General features: G+C 35.4%; 1 protein-coding gene across 1 annotated transcript in view; it reads right to left on the bottom strand.

The window, feature by feature from the left end:
- Positions 1-708: 708 nt before the first annotated feature.
- The window catches only part of LOC120413041 (myophilin), a 68,772-nt gene continuing 47,926 nt past the window's right edge, over positions 709-21,554 (bottom strand). Inside the window, exon 3 of the mRNA XM_039573731.2 lies at positions 709-2,084. Within this exon, the coding sequence (XP_039429665.1) occupies positions 1,572-2,084 (513 nt within the window). The 3' untranslated portion in view covers positions 709-1,571. The remainder of the gene's footprint in view (positions 2,085-21,554) is intronic.

The following is a 21,554-nucleotide window of genomic DNA, read 5'->3' as shown; positions in this document are numbered from 1 at the left end:
TACTTTAATTAACAGAGAAGGTAACCTAACTAAGGCAGGTCTATTCTTTAACAACATCTGGACTGGATTGATGTGAAGTCTGTAATTGAGGAATAACCTATATCGAATTATTTATAGTAAAGTAAGTAACTCGTCGCTAACATTTTAGAAAGCGTGAGACAAATCGCTCTAATTTTAGCAACGATTTGACGAAACCATTTCAAATCGAAAGCTTTGTTTAAATAATCGAATGCCTCTAATAAAACAGCCCCGATAATAAATATCTCTCTTCTGTTTTCAACCGCCACGCAAGTTTATCTTCGCCCTGCAGGTCTGCAACCCACGATGACGTGACGCTGGTTGGTACTGCCTTTTGCCTACTCACCAGGCGTAATCGTCGTTGCATGTTCGACTTGCGAGGAACTCTTTAGCAGGGACACACATCAACCGATTCATTTTACGTTGCAATGACACAAACCTATTCTTTTTTTAGCTTTTTTGTTGTTTTTAATGGATTTCTTTTTGCTTTTAAAATTATTTCTATTAGGTTCTTATCGGTACTGGGACCTGGTTAGGCCCGAATCGGCCTTTGTAATTTCATTTTTTTAAAGCTAAGAGTAATTACAGCGGATCTTGAGTGTATAAAATAGTAAAAGGGGAGCCGACTCTAAAGGATTGGAACGAATAAAATTTGGGAGATTTTCGAGAAGGTAAAAATAAAACACAGAGTTTCTCTTCTAAATCTTTATTTTTAAATAATAATAACTTATCCAAAAAAAAGAAGAAATAAAAAAACACATAATAAAGTGGTAGCAAGTATAAAACCGGGGTAGACAAAACTTTGCAAACCGTGTGGCGTACGGATAATGGTATCCGTTCACAACGCAAAAAATACAAATATCAATTAGCGAAATGCATCCAATTGGTACGAGGGGGAGACAGCAAAACAAACGAATACTGATATCAAAAATATATAATTTAAGAACTTTTTTTTATTGTTTGTTCGATTACTCTAAGGCCATCTTTTCACGTCATTCTTTATATTTTCCTGTTTTGATTCTGTTCTTTGCTCGCTTGATGGCACCAAAATATTCACCTTCTTTTTGCTTAAATTTGGCATAAATATTGTTTAGTGGATATTGAAGAACTCTTCTAGTACAACTCTAACTCTTTAACTGACGCTACCGTTTTGGAATGGGGAATGAAACTTCTATTGTTTTGTGGAATTCTCAGTTACTGGAATGTATTGTATATTTATATTGTTCGTAACAAGTTTGTAAGGCGCTATCAAAGGTGTTTAAATAGTTCTACATTTATTTGTTTTGTTTGTGTGTTTTAAGAGCACTCTAATTTTGTTTCATTTAACCTCTCGCTAATAGGGAGGAAGACTACCATATTTAACTTGCTAGAGTTGGAACGTTTTCACTTCTCCTGCTCGACTTGGCTGCCCGCTTTTTTTTGTTCGTTGTCTTTGACACTTTCGAATGATTGTGTGGCATCTTAAACTTTTAAGTCCTAACTCGCACCGCGTTCAAGAAATGATAAAAAAAAACGTGGAAATTATAAAACAAACCCAAGCTTTCTCTCATCATTTACATATGTCTAGTGTTGCCAAAGTTGATGCCGCTCTGGGTCGCGCCCTTGTTCGATCCGTACTGCAGCGAGATGACGGTTTGGCCGGCCCGCAGCTGCTCGTCCGAGAACTGGCGCTCGTTCTTGTCCGCCTCCTTCGGCCCAATCGACGGCTTGCCGTACTTGCCGGCCTTGCGTCCGAGCGACTGCAGGCAGATCACCACCGAGTTGAGGTTCTGGCGCTCCCACAGGTCCACCGTCTGGAAGGTTTCCTGCGGCGGCACGCCAAACTTCTTCGCGCACTCCAGGAACGCCGAGATGTTCTCCATGCACTTGAACGCCATCTTGCTCGTGTTGATCTTCTTGACCGAGCCGGTCTCGATCGCGTTCGACAGGTTGCACAGCAGAACGCCGTCCTTGAGCACCTCGTAGAAGTTGTCCATCTCGCCGCTCGTGTTGATCGGCTCCCCGGTGACCTCCTTGATCCACTCCAAACACTCGGCGGCCAGCTCTTCGCTGTACTTGGAGTTGATCTGCGGGGATAAACAGAAAGACAAATGTTTTAGAAAACCTAGAAGCAGCACGTGCGTGTATCTATACTAATTCGATAACACTTTGCGAAAACGCCTTGCTAAATGGATTGAGATGGTAATACTCTTAATAACAGTCATCACCGCGAACCAGTTTCGTGGTCACGTTGGACAAAACGTCTTTTCCGAAAATGGACATGACCGCTGACCACCCTGACTGACTGACTGACTGATCTGGCGAATGCATGAGATAAGAAGGTTCGCCCAACCAACAACAACAACAAACAACTAAATCAATGGAAGACAACAATCTCAGGGACCTTGTCACAAGAATTTGTTGTTGTGAAAAATGCAAAACTTTTATTGTTGTCGCATTCCATAAATTTGAGAATAAGGTTAAAGGACCTTGATACTTTAAAACCGCCAGTAGACTACATATATGGATAATTTTATTGGGTTTTAGAACAGAATATTTTCGATGTCATACGTTTTTCATAACACTATTTAACATTCTAACGCCCAAGGTTCCAAAAAAGTTGGATTTTTTCCATTGATTTGTTAAGATGTCTAGATGATCCTAGAACTTTGCAGAACTCAATTAGATCAAATCTGTTACTTTTGCGATCAAAAACATCGTTTCAACTTTTTTTTACGTGTAAAAAAAATACCCAGAGGCAGTCGTTTTGAAAAAGTTGTAAAGATGTTTTTGGTCGCAGAAATTACAGATTTGTTCAAATGAAGTTCTGCAAAATTTCAGAATCATCAAGACATTCTTACAAATCCCTGGAAACAAGAATCGTCCAGATTGGTTGAGTTATGCCCGAGAACCAACGAGATGAAGTTGCCGTTCCAACTTTTTAGGGAAGCTTGGGCGTCCGTCTAAGTTGGACATGCGTTGGGCGTTCCAGTGTTAAAGGACAATTCTGCCCATGTTCACATGTCTTCAAGAAGTAAATTGCAAGCCAAATTCGTAACAAGCCTTAAAATCGTGCTTAAAATACATGTTAAGTTTTCTGAAAAAAAAAAATGATTTGGATGTAAATCGGGATTCTTGCACTTTTCGCTGTTATCAATAGCCCCAACAAAATAGAGCTTCTTCAGAAAAATATTGCCTTCAAGTGCTCATACAATGAGATGGAATGACCTAGGATAAGGATAATAAGGACTACTCATTTTGATTTTGATTGAGTATATTGCTGAAAAAAATGTACGATGAAAGGGGTAATTCTCTACCAACTCTTACAAAATCGGGAAAAGTTACACCGACCCCTCTTCGATTTGCGTGAAACTTTGTCCTGAGGGGTAACTTAGGTCTCTGATCACGAATTCGAGGTTCGTTTTTTGATAGCTCGTGACGGAGGGGTGGTACGACCCCTTTAATTTTCAAACATGCGAAAAAAGAGGTGTTTTTCAATAATTTGCAGAATGAAACGGTGATGAGATGGAACAATAAGGCTTTCTAGTCTGAAATTTACCAAAAACATTACAAGTATGTTTACATGACAGCTGGACGTTTGTTTGCATCAGATTTCCTATCTCTTTCTAGCAAAAGTTTTTTCTGTCAAGCGACAATTAGTTGTCAGCTAACATACTTCGCAGGGCTGTGGCAGCTTGAGCTCGATCATTGTTTGCATCAGTACACTGTGACGAGACGTTCGTTATTTTTGGGTTAAATTATATTTTTTGCACTGGGCCTAGAAAGCCTTATACGAGTTATCGCGATATTACGAAGGAAAACTTTGCTTGCTTTCCGTTTTCCGATTCAAAATCATGTTCGTTGAGAAATCATGACATCATGAAATCATCAGCAGTTCCCCACGAAAACAGCATGATGGACCGACGTTTTACTTCCCCATCTGATAGAAGACCAGGAGGATAAGGCTGGAATCGAACACGCGCCCCATAGCAACTTAGGGATCGGCAGCCGAAGACGCTAACCACCGCGCCATGAGGCCCTCCCAATGTTTTTTAATGCATGAAAAATGAAAAAAATCACCGTGGTACTAGCAGATTTTGATAGCTCTTTCAACAAGTAGAAAGTATTCCACAAAGTACAAAGTTTAACAGGGAGTTAACTATTCAGTAATTTCCTACGAAAACAGCAAGATTCGAAAACAAAGTTGTTTGGCCATTAGGGTAGTCCGAAAATTGTCATTTTCGTCGATTTTCACCAAAACTTTTTTCGTAAATAAAAGACGCAACTTTTGGTACCCAAAAATGTAAAGGTCATCGCTTTAATTTCAAAATTATCGCAGTTTTACTGAAAAAAGTAGTTTTTCCCGTTTTCGTCATTTTTTTCATTTTTGCGCGTGGTGCGTCGAAAAACCCAGTTTTTATTTTCAAAAAATCGTATCTCAGAATATTGAAAACATAACTTCACCATTTTTTGATATATTATGTAAAATATATATGTATATTATGTATTCTGAGCAATCCGATAAAAATAATTTCAGACATAGGCTCTTTGCAAAAATCGACAGAAATGGCATTTTTTCAGACCACCCTAACACGGCGTAGGTCACTCTAATGGCCAAACAAAAAAAAATACGGGTCTAATTATTTCGGCCAAGTAACACAGAGAAAATTTTTGAACCCGATCGGAGAAGTTTGTTTTCGAATCTTGCTGTTTTCGTAGGGAATTGCTGAATAACGTCATGATTCGAATTCCCGGACGCTTCGAAACCCGGACACTTCATCTTGTTTTATCAATTATTTGGATATAAGTTCGCATTATGAATGTCAAAACTGTGTCATTTGATGAATTCCAACATCAACTTTCATTTAAAGTTTGTTTGAACGCTGTAACAAACGCCAAAACAATTAAATACAATAAAATTATAAGTTTACCAAAAATGCGAAACATTTCAACTGAAATATTTCATAGGCGTTCGAAGCACCGGGAAGGCAAAGCAGAAATTTATGGTTTCGATTTCCTTAAATTCTAGCAAATTTTCATATATACTATCGATTTTTTTACGTTAACAGCTTATTTGAGACCTAAAGAATGCCATTCACTAACATTTCAGTCCAAATTTGTGCGATTCATAAGTAAAATCGAGTGTCCGGAATTCGAAGCAAAAGTGTCCGGATTTCGAATCAGCTTTTATCAGTGTCCGGGATTCGAAGCACAACAAGTCATTTTAATTTAAAAATTCTTATGAAAAATTGTTAGAAAAGACATATTTTGCATGCATCTTCTGAGCAATTCTCTACGAAATCGGTCTTTTTTCTTCAATTTTAATTTTTGTATTTTTTAATCCGGCTGAAACTTTTTTGGTGCCTTCGGTATGCCCAAAGAAGCCATTTTGCATCATTAGTTTGTCCATATAATTTTCCATACAAATTCGGCAGCTGTCCATACAAAAATGATGTATGAAAATTCAAAAATCTGTATCTTTTGAAGGAATTTTTTGATCGATTTGGTGTCTTCGGCAAAGTTGTAGGTATGGATACGGACTACACTGGAAAAAATAATACACGGTAAAAAAAAATTTGGTGATTTTTTTATTTAACTTTTTATCACTAAAACTTGATTTACAAAAAAACACTATTTTTATTTTTTTTTATTTTTTGATATGTTTTAGAAGACATAAAATGCCAACTTTTCAGAAATTTCCAGGTTGTGTAAAAAATCACTGACCGAGTTATGAATTTTTTAATCAATACTGATTTTTTCAAAAAATCGAAATTTTGGTCGTAAAAATTTTTCAACTTCATTTTTCGATGTAAAATCAAATTTGCAATCAAAAAGTACTTTACTAAAATTTTGATAAAGTGCACCGTTTTCAAGTTATAGCCATATTTAAGTGACTTTTTTGAAAATAGTCGCAGTTTTTCATTTTTTTAAATTAGTGCACATGTTTGCCCAGTTTTGAAAAAAATATTTTTGAAAAGCTGAGAAAATTCTCTATATTTTGCTTATTCGGACTATGTTGATACGACCTTTAGTTGCTGAGATATTGCAATGCAAAGGTTTAAAAACAGGAAAATTGATGTTTTCTAAGTTTCACCCAAACAACCCACCATTTTCTATCGTCAATATCTCAGCAACTAATGGTCCGATTTTCAATGTTAATATATGAAACATTTGTGAAATTTTCCGATCTTTTCGAAAAAAATATTTTTGGAATTTTCAAATCAAGACAAACATTTTAAAAGGGCGTAATATTGAATGTTTGGCCTTTGTGAAATGTTAGTCTTGATTTGAAAATTCCAAAAATATTTTTTTCGAAGAGATCGGAAAATTTCACAAATGTTTCATATATTAACATTGAAAATCGGACCATTAGTTGCTGAGATATTGACGATAGAAAATGGTGGGTTGTTTGGGTGAAACTTAGAAAACATCAATTTTCCTGTTTTTAAACCTTTGCATTGCAATATCTCAGCAACTAAAGGTCGTATCAACAAAGTCCAAATAAGCAAAATATAGAGAATTTTCTCAGCTTTTCAAAAATATTTTTTTCAAAACTGGGCAAACATGTGCACTAATTTAAAAAAATGAAAAACTGCGACTATTTTCAAAAAAGTCACTTAAATATGGCTATAACTTGAAAACGGTGCACTTTATCAAAATTTCAGTAAAGTACTTTTTGATTGCAAATTTGATTTTACATCGAAAAATGAAGTTGAAAAATTTTTACGACCAAAATTTCGATTTTTTGAAAAAATCAGTATTGATTAAAAAATTCATAACTCGGTCAGTGATTTTTTGCACAACCTGGAAATTTCTGAAAAGTTGGCATTTTATGCCTTCTAAAACATATCAAAAAATAAAAAAAATTAAAAATAGTGTTTTTTTGTAAATCAAGTTTTAGTGATAAAAAGTTAAATAAAAAAATCACCAAATTTTTTTTACCGTGTATTATTTTTTTCCAGTGTAGTCCGTATCCATACCTACAACTTTGCCGAAGACACCAAATCGATCAAAAAATTCCTTCAAAAGATACAGATTTTTGAATTTTCATACATCATTTTTGTATGGACAGCTGCCGAATTTGTATGGAAAATTATATGGACAAACTAATGATGCAAAATGGCTTCTTTGGGCATACCGAAGGCACCAAAAAAGTTTCAGTCGGATTAAAAAATACAAAAAAATCGAATGACCGAAATCCTAGAGAACTGCTCTTCTTGAAAATGATTGTTTATTCTACATTCTTATGATATTTCTACATTTCCTACTTATTAAATGATTTATTGCCAGCTATAACAAAAATGATATGCTACTAAGTGTCCGGGTTTCGAATCATGACGTTAGTTAACTTTAAAACTTTGTACTTAGTGGAATACTTTCTACTTCTTGAAAGAGCTATCAAAATCTGCTAGTACCAGGGTGAATTTTTAAAATTCTGCAGGTCTGATAGTTGGCACCATGAATGAAGGGTTCTTTCCCGACATTTTGTGGGGTATACCGAAATTTTTCGTCGGATGGTCTAGAGCAACTTTTTTTGAGAAGTCGCTAAAAACGATGGATTCATGTTGATATCCATCAAATGTGTTATGAATATTTGTTGAGGGACTCTGAATTACATATTTGACCAATAATTGACCTCCAATAAAAAGTTTCCGACCCAAGTTTAACAGATTTCTAGCTCTCTTTTAATTTGGTATCCCCTACAACCTGCACTATTTGTGTTGTTCTGTGTCTGTTCTATCCGAAACCAGTAAAAAATATCCAAAACTTTTTTGTCGCTGACTGAATTTTAATTGTTTTGCTTAAATACTATTAGTATCAAGTATTAGTACCAGTGCTGAAAATGTCAGGGGTCATGACGCGAAAATCGGCGACACTGACACGACATTTTCAGATCCAGTCACTGAACCGCAAAACCGTGACATAAACAAACCCGGTGCAGTCGTGAGTGCCCTAGCTCATTGAGCAGCTGCAATGCGAGACAGTAACGTCATGATTCGAATTCCCGGACGCTTCGAAACCCGGACACTTCATCTTGTTTTATCAATTATTTGGATATAAGTTCGCATTATGAATTTCAAAACTGTGTTTTTTAATGAATTCCAACATCAACTTTCAATTAAAGTTTGCTAGTACGCTGTAGTTAATGCCAAAACAATTAAATACAATAATATTATAAGTTTACCAAAAATGCGAAACATTTCACTTGAAATATTTCATAGGTGTTCGAAGCACCGGGAAGGCAAAGCAGAAATTTATGTTTTCGATTTCCTTAAATTCTAGCAAATTTTCATATAAACTATCGATTGTTTTAATGTTAACAGCTTATTTGAGACCTAAAGAATGCCATTCACTAACATTTCAGTCCAAATTTGTGCGATTCATAAGTAAAATCGAGTGTCCGGAATTCGAAGCAAAAGTGTCCGGATTTCGAATCAGCTTTTATCAGTGTCCGGGATTCGAAGCACAACAAGTCATTTTAATTTTAATATTCTGATGAAAAATTGTTAGAAAAGACCTATTTTGCATGCATTTTATTGAAACTGACTGTTTATACTACGTCCTGATGATATTTCTACATTTCCAACTTATTACATGATTTTTTGCCAGCTATAACAAAAATGATATGCTACTAAGTGTCCGGATTTCGAATCATGACGTTAGTTGACCAACGCACATTCGACGTTGTACGCACACACATAAAGAAACGAGTTTTTGCACAAAAAGTTTGTAGGGGAGAGTGGGGAGACTTGATCTCCGGGGACACTTGATCCCAAGCCTGTATCTCGTCAGCATGTGGGTAAAAAAATTAGCTTTGTTCTAGAAAGTTGTGCGAAATTCACTAAAACTCATTGTAGAAAACAAAGAAAAAAAATAAAAAATGTTTAGATTGAGTTACACACATTTTTCTAAAACGAGCTGCAAAAAACTTCCAAGAGATCTTTTTTTCATTGTTTTGATATGTATAGAAAACACTCAAAATTATTCACAAAAATATTTTATATACATGAATTGTTTGATAAACTTATCAACTCCAAAACCCTTACGCATTTGATGTTAAATTTATCGTCATACTATTTTACAATCAATTGTTTAAAAAAAGTGTGTTAAGGGAGAATTGATCCCTGCATTTTTACAGTCACTGGAATCAGCCTCAAGATTCATTAATTGGGCTGGGTTTTCGTACATAGTTTCCTTTAGTATAGTTGTACATAACTTTCTGCAGTAAGAAACTTTTTTCAAAAGTTTTGTAAACAAAAATTTCCAGCTTTTTAAATATTTTACATACTAAACTATGCCGGGACCGTGGTGTAGGGGTTAGCGTGATTGCCTCTCACCCAGTCGGCCTGGGTTCGATCCCAGAAGGTCCCGGTGGCAAATTTTGAGACGAGATTTGTCTGATCACGCCTTCCGTCGGACGGGAAGTAAATGTTGGCCCCGGACTAACCTAAAAAAGGTTAGGTCGTTAGCTCAGTCCAGGTGTAGGAGTCGTCTCCCTGGGTCCTGTCCTGGTGGAGTAGCTGGTAGGCAGTTGGACTAACAATCCAAAGGTCGTCAGTTCGAATCCCGGGGTGGATGGAAGCTAAGTTATAAAAAGAGGTTTGCAATTGCCTCAACAATCAAGCCTTCGGATACCTAGTTTCGAGTAGGAATCTCGCAATCGAGAACGCCAAGGCAATGCTGTAGAGCGAATAATTTGATTTGATTTGACATACTAAACTTGTTATATTTTAAACACAAACGTACAGGTTTTATGTGAAATTGCTGTAACTCATAGGAAATTAAAAGTTTGGATGAATAAGAAACATTTTGCTTAAGATTTCTTCAAAATGTTGAAAGGGGGATCAAGTTACCCCTAAGATTTTTAAAATGCCGGTTTAAAATATTTTTTTAAAACGCTTGGCATGATTCGAAGAGTTCATCTGATGAAATACCCTTACTAGCCAAACATAGATGAATGTTTAAGCTTTCAATTCATGCAAAAAGTTTATAGTTTTGTGAGAAATTGACAGAGTTATGTGCAATACAAAAAAATGGGATCAAGTCTCCCCACTCTCCCCTATTTATGCGTGGAAATGAATTTTTGAATATAAGTTCTGGTAGCTTTAAGTGTTTTGCACAGTCTAGAACCATTCAATTGTTGAAAAATAGTCAAATTAGTGTTTAAAGAGGATTTTACGAGTCAGTCATATGACACGAATTCAGTGAGTGTAGTTCATTTTTTCACGTCTCTCATTTCCAGCAGCCGACCGGCACGAGTCAGGCGGCAGTGGTTGAACAGACACAGTAGGCATACAGTCACATGCTAGCAGTGAACTGACATATTGGTTTGCTTCATGTGTACGCTGGGTTAGAAACATTTTGCAGGCCTGCTTGGGACATTTCCGGGAATCGAGAGGCTAAAAAATTGCCAAAATGTCCTAAAGCCCCTTACAAATTTTTATGTACAACGAAAAAAAAAACACTATTATAAAAATAAATTGACAAGACAACTTTTTATTGATGGATCAACTATGGTCCCCTTGAAACGAGCTGTCAAGTAGTTCCTTTGCGGTCAAGAAGGGCCACGAAGTTATTTGTTTTAAATGATTTAAAAATCCATTTGAATGCTTTGCTGTCGTATAAAGTATTATTGTACTCAGAAAAATAAGCTCTATCGTTGTGAACAATAATATAACAAATTTAGTCTTAATTTTAGGACCCAATTTCCCGGTAACTTCCGCTCGTCAATTTTAACTAAGAATAGCTAAGATAAAGCTTCTAAAGACAAACTTTATCTAAGATCCAAGATATCCAATTATATATAGTGCCGAATTCCAATTATAAAAATCAAATTTAAAGGAATAGACATCGTCTGCAATAAAGTGTATTTCCCGCCAGCTGCAGCCATAGTGATCCCTCGAACAAGTTTGACCATTGCGTCAACGACCTTGTCTCCGGCCGGACACCACGAGAAGAAACCTAAGCCGCACGGTTGACCACCGCCGAGATCCTGCCAAATATGGCGCTTCGTGGCCAGAAATACAAGTGTTCATGACGGACGACGCCACCACCACTATCCGAGGATCTATGATTCATCACCTGGTGGTGGGATCAAGATCAAGTGCCCAAACTGGTTGTCCGTAATTGGACAGGGGCGCGCGTGTGTGATCGATTGAATTGTTTGAGCAGCGCAAGTCCGTCTCTTAATTTGTACAGAGAAAGCTGGAACCAGAGCAGAGGAAGTCTCGAGCGTGTTATTGTTAGGTTTCGCGAGATAATATCGCCAAAAACGGACTGATATGCCTACCCGCGTGACGTCAGCTGTTGACTTGACTTGACTTAGCCTCGTTAGCTATTCACATCCTCTCGTCTCGATCGGAATCGAATTCCGGCGCTGAACGAGACTCATTTTATTTTTTTCGGGGAGGGTTTCTTGTACGTGACCGCCAAACGTAAACATAGGGTTATGGTGTTTGCAAATCATTTGATCACTATTGTGGCTTTGCTGGACGATTTTTTTTCTGCTGAATTTGTTTCAAATAGGACGTAGGTCGGTGAGGCAGGTTGTTGCTACCCCGCCAGAGTGAGTCTCCGGGTGTTGGTTGGATGAAGTAATTGGTGGACGTGCATTGAATAGGGGAATCCTCGTCGATTGAGACATCTCGTCAGGCTAAAAGCAATTTTGTAAGATTCACTTTTCAAAGGACGGTAGTCTGGAATTCGTCAATCATCACGACACGTGTCGTATATTTCCTAACTTCCAGCACTCTCCTTATCCATATACATGTATATCAATCATCATTGCCCGGCAAAATCCGATCTCCTACAGTATTATTCTTGGGATCTCCCAAAAAAAGTCAGCCCAATGTCAATGTGGCCATCATCCGCCGCCGCTAAGGCCATTCGTCATCACATTTGGCTTCGATTATTTATTCTGTTCTACAGCCTCTGTTGGCTGCGCTTGAACAAACATATTTAACGAATATTCCCTCCTCAGACGACGACGACTTGTATGTACTAACACCACCAACAACATCATCTTGTCCCAAGCCAAACCAAGTTGAGTACAGACAAGAATCTGGTTTGTTTGTCTCTGAGTGCGTCAAGTACACCCCCTCCCCTGCCTCCCTCCCTTTAACCATTTGTGGGTGTATGCGTTTCGTTCGTTCGTTTGCTCATTTATTAATTTCAATTTAACAGAATCTTCCATATTTGGCTTTAAACTTTTGCCAACCCGTTTGCCTCCACCGCACCAAACCGAACGCCGCGGAGAGACTTGATTCGAGCTCGAGCTCTCCTCCATTGAAGGATTGAGCGCGGCTCTTATATCATCGAGCACAGCACTTTTTCTCGTCGATTCAGCTGCTGCAGTCCTCAAACCTGTTCTGGGTGGCTGGACGAGCGATCGGGATGAGCTGAGCCGGGTTACGAATTGGCTCGCCTGGGATCAGGAGTTCAAATTTTGGCTGTATTTTTTTTTAATTTCAAGTCTTCAAAATGTTCTCAATAAATACGGAAGCAAAACAAATGTTTTGTGCTATATTGATTACACCTGATTTTCTTAGTAATAACAGAAAATTTCGTAAATTCATAAAAAATTTTAAAAAATATTTGTAGAGGGTCAACCTCGTTGGCGATACTGTTTAATTTCGTCTCGAGAAATGCCACCGGAACCGTCTGGGATCGAACCCAAGCCGACTGGGTGAGAGGCAACCACGCTTACCCCTACACCACGGTCCCGGTGAACTATATCACATCTAAAAACTGAGTACCTTCCATCGGATGAGGAAGTAAAATGTCGGTCCCGGCCTTGGTTGTTAGGTCGTTAAGTCATTCCAGGTGTAGTAGTCGTCTCCATGCCATAAGTACAAACAACACATCAAACCAAGCCTACTCCGGTGGAATCGCTGGCGGCGGTTGAACTCGCAATCCAAAGGTCGTCAGTTCAAACACTGAGGTGGAAGGTTCCTTGGAGTAGAAAGAGGTTTGGGTGCTCTCCCCATTCAAGCCTTCGGACTCTTAGGTTCGAGAAGAAACTTGCAACAGAGACCACAAAAGACCCGGGGATGGTTTGGTTTTTATTATTTGATCTGAAAACTGAACTATATTACATTTAAAAAAGTTTGAATAAATAAATTTGGGACCATTCACTAACCATGCGGACTAGGGCGTTCAATTTTCCCGGGACTAGAAATTCCCGGGAAACGGGAATTTTTTTTTTGAATTCCGGGATCCCGGGAAATTTTAAGAACAGTCATAAAATCTATGTTTTTCATTTTATTTGTTATGCTTAAAATCATAGAATAACTCAATACCATTAATTTGTGATAATTTACACTTCAATCAAAACAAGAACAGCAATTTTTTGATAGCCTAAAAGAATAAATAAAAATATTGTTCTTTGGTGTCCTTGGATTTTAAATAAATCACAATGTTTAATCCGTTATGATTCAAGTTAAAAAAGTCTCTCATATTAATAATTGTTTAATATGGCATGATTAGAAAAGCTTAAAACATCATTTTAAAAATGTTAAATAGAATTACAAGAAACAACAACAATTAAAACGGTACCAGTCAATGTAAAATTTCAGATAAGTTTAGAATTTCATGTTTTTTAAAAGCACATATTTTAAAAATTATATTTTAGTCACTACTAGTCAAAAATCGAGGAATAGGTACATCAGATTTTAGAGCAAAACATTTGGAAATCGGACCAATTTTTTTTGTTCCGTTCCTGTTTTGACCGAAATAAATTTAAAAAAACAAAACACTATGCAAATTTGCCCAAGATGCTGGTGTTTGATGAAAAATAATCAAATATGATATTTTTTTCAAATTAAAGATCCTAAATATACGTGACCCCAGTCTTTTTTTTAATTTTATTGAATAAAAAAGAAAACATTTAAACGCTGGGCATTTTGCAAATCAGTAAACTAAAATTTTGACAGTTTTCCTTAATAAGCCAAATTAATGCTGATATATGCCAAATACAAATTTTAATGCTTTATAATACTTATCGATTACTAAGTATTCAACTGTTTATCTATTCCACAACTCAATCTGAATTTCCAGACCAAAATTTGATTTTTTTTTTGGAAATTCCCGGGATAAAATATAAAAATCCCGGGATTCGGGAATTCGTGGTTTTGGAAAAATCCCGGGAATTTCGTCCCGGGAATTCCCGGAATGGACGCACTAATGCGGACAGTTTTTTTTTAAATCTCAGACCCCTACTCCCTCGTGAACATTTTTTTTGTTTGGAGCGTCGACAATCGCCAAACCCGATGCATTTTTATCACTTGTGTTCTAGAAATCTCGATGAAATGTAAGACAAACTTGCTTTGCCTTTTTTCTTATCTTGCTATTTTTGCATATAGGACATTTATGCAAACATGTGTAGTAAATTTCAACCTATTTTCAAAAAAGTTTTAAAATATAAATATATTCAAAATCAAGCTCCTCTAATTAAAAAAAAATGTTTTCTAAGTAAACCATTTTCTAAAAAAAATAAAAAAAAGCATCAAAATTGAAAAAAAGGTTTAAATTTGACCTTATCTGATATTTTTGCATTTTTTTTAATTTGTCGATTTTAAAACATTTGAACCAATACATTTAGGGTAGAGGACCCTGTTTTCGCCCTGCTCCAATTTTCGCCCACCTACTGGATTAAATCTGCATTTAGCTAACTTACATCATTTTTTGGTTGAATTTATTATGCAGGTTTACATATTCATTCATTTCTAGCTCTTATTAAAACTTTCCTAGTGAATTTCTATTGTTAATAAAATTTTAATAAACATTTAAAAAAAGCCTTATTGCAGCCGCCATATTTTTGCCAATTTCGACTATATCGGGTAATAATGTTAATGAGGGAAAACAACTCATTCTGTCCGAAAATAATGTATATGAATAATTGATTGCTTCACTGCATGTCTGAATTTCATGAAAATCTAGTGATTTACCAGTTTTAAAAGTTTACCAAAGGATACTTCAATAAAATAAACTGGGCAATTTCTGGGGTCATGAAAAAAAATGAGATCCAATTTTCGCCCAGGGCGAAATCTACTATTGTGTATTCAGATTTTATCTAGAACCAGTTTTCGTTTACCATAAAAACTTATCCAATCTCAGCGAAATGTGCTTGAAAATATATTTGGATTATTTTAGATCATTTTTGAAGGTTAATGAATCATTTTATTTTATTTCATTCATTAGGGTGTTTTTTTGGTAGAACCATCAGTTCAAAAATTAACCTAAACTCACCTAGTTCAAACGTGGTAAGAGTTTACTGGTACATAGGAGAACAAATTGAACAAAGGAGGGAAAAGTAGTTACCCAATATCCTTCCAAATAGCACATGTGCTTTAATATTTTTATTTAAGAGGAACTCGAAGTTTCCTATTGAGTCAATTCGGGAGCGAATGACCTATAGGGTTAAAGTTCCCCTTATAAAATCAACACCAACATGGAGCCAATTGTACCCGTGTGCCCTTATCTTGGGTGAATAGGAACACATGAGTTCTACTAGGAATTTTGATTTAGTCATATTTTTGTACGAGTGAGAACATGTTTTGGTTTTAGTTAGAATAGACAGAGAACCTCAAAACAAGTAGGATATCTGTTAGAAAAACTCCTAGGATTTTTTGAACCTCAATTTATAATACGACAAAATATGTGCACATCAATGAAATTGAGCTTCGGGAACATGTTGTGTATCAATAGGAGACCATATTTTCTTAGCTTTGTGCCATGATTTCATTTGATTTTTGTCGTGGGCGAAAAGTGGTTCCAAGGGTGAGCGAAAATTTGATTTAGGGGGCGAAAATAAGCACTCCAGAGCATTTTATTAAAACGCGAAATTTCAACAAAAATGAACTTGTAACTTGTGTAAACTTAAAATCAAATAGTTTATCAACGTTCTACAACAAATAGAACCGAAAATCACAAATTGTCATTGAATTCTTATCAAATTCCCACTATAAAGTGGACGATTTCTGGGTTCTCTACCCTATTATTTATTTATTATCTAATCACAGTCCAGACTCGATTATCCGGTGTTTAGATTGTCCGAAGTTTGCTTATCCAAAGGTTTGTATAGATCATCGGATAATCGAACCATGACCGAGTTCTGCGACCCCATTTTGGTCATAATTGAACATTAAATCAAATTTTAACTGCCATTTACATTAAAAAATGCATTTTTTTCTATATTTGAATAACGCCGTTTTGGCGACCATCATGGATTGAAAAATTCTAAATCTAATGAAATTTTTCGGAGGCTTATAAATATACACTAGAAGCTTTTTGAATAAACAAAATGTTGGAAAAATGTGATTTTCTGTTCGCAAATTTTTAAATAATGTCCAAAAACTACCTAAAATCTAAAAAAACTTCAACTGATGCATGTATTTTTCTGTTTAATATATAGAAATAAGGCTATTTTTTTTAAAATAACCATTTTTTTCAAATTTCAAATTTCAAATTTTTGTAAACTAAAATGTATTATGCTTAGTACAAGAAATAAACGTAAATTGAATTGCAAAAAAAATCCTTGAAAATATTACCTAACCCATCGCACAACACGAAAATAATGTTACAATCACTTTTAAAAATTCGACCATGTAAAAAAACAAAACTTGGCAACTTGAAATACAATTTGCAATCGGCTAATTGACTGCTCTTTTATACTGAGCAGTTCTCTACGGAATCGGTCTTTTTTCGTCAATTTTAATTAATTTTTGTATTTTTTAATCCGGCTGAAACTTTTTTGATGGCTTCGGTATGCCCAAAGAAACCATTTTGCATCATTAGTTTGTCCATATAATTTTCCATACAAATTTGGCAGCTGTCCATACAAAAATGATGAATGAAAATTCAAAATTCTGTATCTTTTGAAGGAATTTTTTGATCGATTTGGTGTCTTCGGCAAAGTTGTAGGTATGGTATACGGACTACACTGGAAAAAAATAATACACTGTAAAAAAAAATTTGGTGATTTTTTTATTTAACTTTTTATCACTAAAACTTGATTTACAAAAAACACTATTTTTATTTTTTTTATTTTTTGATATGTTTTAGAGGACATAAAATGCCAACTTTTCAGAAATTTCCAGGTTGTGCAAAAAATCTTTGACCGAGTTATGAATTTTTTAATCAATACTGTTTTTTTTTCAAAAAAACGAAATTTTGGTCGCAAAAATTTTTCATCTTCATTTTTCGATGTAAAATTTAATTTGCAATCAAAAAGTACTTGAGTGAAATTTTGATAAAGTGCACCGTTTTCAAGTTATAGCAATTTTTATGTGACTTTTTTGAAAATAGACGCAGTTTTTCATTTTTTAAAATAAGTGCACATGTTTGCCCACTTTTGAAAAAAAATATTTTTGAAAAGCAGAGAAAATTCTCTATATTTTGCTTCTTCGGACTTTGTTGATACGACCTTTAGTTGCTGAGATATTGCAATGCAAAGGTTTAAAAACAGGAAAATTGATGTTTTCTAAGTCTCACCCAAACAGCCCACCATTTTTTAATGTCGATATCTCAGCAACTAATGGTCCGATTTTCAATGCTAAAATATGAAACATTTGTGAAATTTTCCAATCTTTTCGAAAACAATATTTTCAAAATTTTCAAATCAAATATTACGCTCTTTTAAAATGTTAGTCTTGATTTTAAATTTTTGAAAATATTGTTTTCGAAAAGATCGGAAAATTTCACAAATCTTTCATATTTTAACATTGAAAATCGGACCATTAGTTGCTGAGATATCGACATTGAAAAATGGTGGGCTGTTTGGGTGAGACTTAGAAAACATCAATTTTCCTGTTTTTAAACCTTTGCATTGCAATATCTCAGCAACTTAAGGTAGTATGGTAGTATCAACAAAGTTCGAAGAAGCAAAATATAGAGAATTTTCTCAGCTTTTCAAAAATATTTTTTTCAAAAGTGGGCAAACAAAGTGCAAGTAAAAAAATGAAAAACTGCGACTATTTTCAAAAAAGTCACATACAAATTGCTATTACTTGAAAACGGTGCACTTTATCAAAATTTAACTAAAGTACTTTTTGATTGCAAATTCAATTTTACATCGAAAAATGAAGATGAAAAATTTTGCTACCAAAATTTCGATTTTTTGAAAAAATCAGTATTGATTTAAAAAATCATAACTCGGTCAATGATTTTTTGCACAACCTGGAAATTTCTGAAAAGTTGGCATTTGATGTCCTCTAAAACATATCAAAAAATAATAAAAAAAAAATAGTGTGTTTATGTAAATCAAATTCTAGTGATAAAAAGTTAAATAAAAAAATCACCAAATTTTTTTTACAGTGCATTATTTTTTCCAGTGTAGTCCGTATCCATACCTACAACTTTGCCGAAGACACCAAATCGATCAAAAAATTCCATCAAAAGATACAGATTTTTGAATTGTCATACATCATTTTTGTATGGACAGCTGCCAAATTTGTATGGAAAATTATATGGACAAACTAATGATGCAAAATGGCTTCTTTGGGCATACCGAAGGCACCAAAAAAGTTTCAGTCGGATTAAAAAATACAGAAAAAATCGAATGACCGAAATCTCAGAGAAAAACAAAACTTAGCAAAAACTTGAAATACAATGTGCAATTGGCTAATTGACTGCTCTGTTTTACTTTTTAAAATATTCTTACAGTGAAAAAAAGTATTGTCATCTAATTCTATCGTGCTTCTTATGTTGCCATATCAGCACTTTGACGTTGAATTACATCGCATAAGAGCGTTTTCAACTGAAATCGAGTGATAAATAACTTAATATGAAGTTAGTAAGCAAGTTTCTATCAACAGTATTACCGGTTGAATAATATTTGAAAAAATACATTGAAATCCTATCACCACAGTTTACGGTATTTATTTCAGAAACAACTGTAAATTTCCGCATATTCGTGATGAAGCTGCTCTACACTGAATGATTGATGACCAACTGCATTAAACCGTTCCCCTAACCTTGATTCGGCAGTTTTTTGCACAGCAGCAGTACTAATTTAGAAATCAGCTGATGATAACACGCTGATTATGTGTTAAAATTGAATTCAGACAAGCCTGGAGAAGCAACAGAGAAAAAAATCCGTGCATTTTATGGACACCTTGGGATATCTATTGTCCAAATCGGGTGCGAATTTTCCCCGCCAATCTCGCTTATCCAAAAAGTACTTGTTCAAAGAAAAACCCGCGCTGACATGCCGCGAATTGCCGGCAGGTTTAACAAACAAAAAAGAAAAGAGGTAGTTTACGGTTAGCCGAACTATATGGCTCTTTAGTTCCATGGTTAATAAATTTTGCACAATTTTTTGTTGTTCGCACTGTTGATCGAATCAATTAGCCGACCAGCAGTGGACGAGTCTTTGGCGGGATGATCGAATTTGGGCCGCAAATTTTTTCTTGGAAGATGCCTCAATTGTATGCCCAAATTGCTGGTCCACAGTGAAAGCGTCTCTAACTGTACTAAGGTTTTACGGGTGGGTCATTACTCTTGTTTGCAGTCGTTTTATATCGGGTTATTAGCTGAAAACGGTCGACGATATCGCGAAAGTTAAATTACCTCTCTGTGTTAACAGTTATCTGTTATCTGCGATCATGATTTAATAAAATCGATGATTACCTGAAATTAAAAAAGAAAAAAAGTATTGATTAGTATTGTGTGTATTGATGCTTGCTGAAAATACCTCAAATTATTATTTTTTTTCAATTTTCAACCCCCAACTGCTTTTCACCGCTTACCAAAAAACGACTCATCTTTCCAAGTGACAATATTATCACGATGATCGTGCAGGAATGCAATCTCTTTTTTGCCCTCCCTCAACTTCAGAGAAGCTTCGCACTGCTCAAAGTGGAGAAAAAAGAGAAAAGAAAGATTCCGCGGTTGCGGGTGTTCGACTGGGGCTGGAAGCTGCTGGAGTCTCGAGTTGGTGACCTGGTGACAGCAACCTCGGATCGAGGCGTAAACCCATACAAACTAACCGCAAGACCGGTTTCTCCCAAGTCAGGACCACGGCGAGACTTCACACATTGTTCTGGACGGTGGGCATGACACAGAAGATTGTGGTTGTGGATGAGACATAAAAACTCAGTTTGAAAAATTTAATAAGATGTTTAGAAGATGATTATATTTGCAAATCTGTGTTTGAAGTTTCATAATTTTTGCTAAGATGCTGAGTACTGAGCCACCCAGGCATGCCAGATTTTGAAGATTTTCGGGCACATCACAAAAACGCAAATGAGTTTAACTTGATGGCAAAATAATATTTTACAAATCTGTTTTTGGCAAAAGAAGCAAAACATTGTTACCTTTTTCGTGAGTAATACATTTGATTGAAAATCATAGAATAACATGGCAAAACAATACGTTTGAGCATTGAGCCTGTGCTAGAAAATCTTCAAATGTGGCATCCCTGGAGCCACCCTCAACCACAACAATGACAACGGTAAACGACAATCTCTACGAAGATGACGCCCTCTTGGAGGCCATTCACTATCTTGGGGGGATTTCCCCTCAGTTTCAGACTTTTGCCACTTTCACTAGCTCACTCTCACGACTCTGCGTTAAATATAGGTCAAGCGGGCAGATATTGTCTGGAGACTTCTTGTCAATTGGATTCCATTAGAGGGGTGTCAATCTTTTTATGGTTATTGAGAAGAAGAATTCTTTGTCTCTAATAAAAAAAATATTTCAGCTGTCTGGTCGGTTTGATGACAAACAAGTAAACGTAGAAAAGATTGTTGTCTGGGATTGTGTCATTATCGAATTAATAAAAAAATCCAGTGACAGTACAAAATCTTTCCGTTTTGATGGTGATACAATGTAGGTTTTTGAACAATTTAAAAAAAAATCTATAAAAAGATACAATTCTCGGGTTAGTTTGCAATACGTCATAACAGAAATAACGAAATCCGACACTCATTATATTTTTTCTCTTAAAGAAATCATTGTTTTTTTTTAGCAAAAAGCATTAACCCTCTACTGTCCAATTTTTTTTTTCGAATTTATATATTTCCCGTGTTCAGGAGGTCATTTAGAGCAAGTTCTGTTCTACGAAAAACTTTTTTTTTCTTGTTTCATTTTTAGTATTTAATTTGCATTTATCTTGTTTAGTTTATGTTTGTTTCGGATAGTATTTTGCTTACTCTACCACCTCCTATCATAACCTTTTGTCTATCTAGTTTTTTTTTTAATTTCTGCTTGTTTTTCACACTTTCTATTATAGAAAGATACCATTATCATTTAAATTGTTTAAAAATGCATAGATGCATAGCCTGGTACACTACAAAAATTACTACATACATTCAGATAATATAAGGTAAATGTTAATAAGAAACACAGCCAAAGTTTACCCCGGAAAAAATGATATTTTTTAAAACATTAGCAAAGTCACACTTCCAACCTTATAATTTTCAGAGTTATTCTTTCGAATGCCTTTTAGTGATTAAAAATTGGTTAAAAGATAGATTTTTGGCGAATTTTTAGATCGAAGCCCGTCTATAGGCGGGGTTGGGTTGTAGAGGGTTAAAGAATGCGCAGATGAACAATTTAAA

This window comes from Culex pipiens, chromosome 3, assembly GCF_016801865.2.
Source record: "Culex pipiens pallens isolate TS chromosome 3, TS_CPP_V2, whole genome shotgun sequence".
Lineage (NCBI taxonomy): Eukaryota > Metazoa > Arthropoda > Insecta > Diptera > Culicidae > Culex > Culex pipiens.
This window is presented reverse-complemented; position numbering and strand designations above follow the sequence as displayed.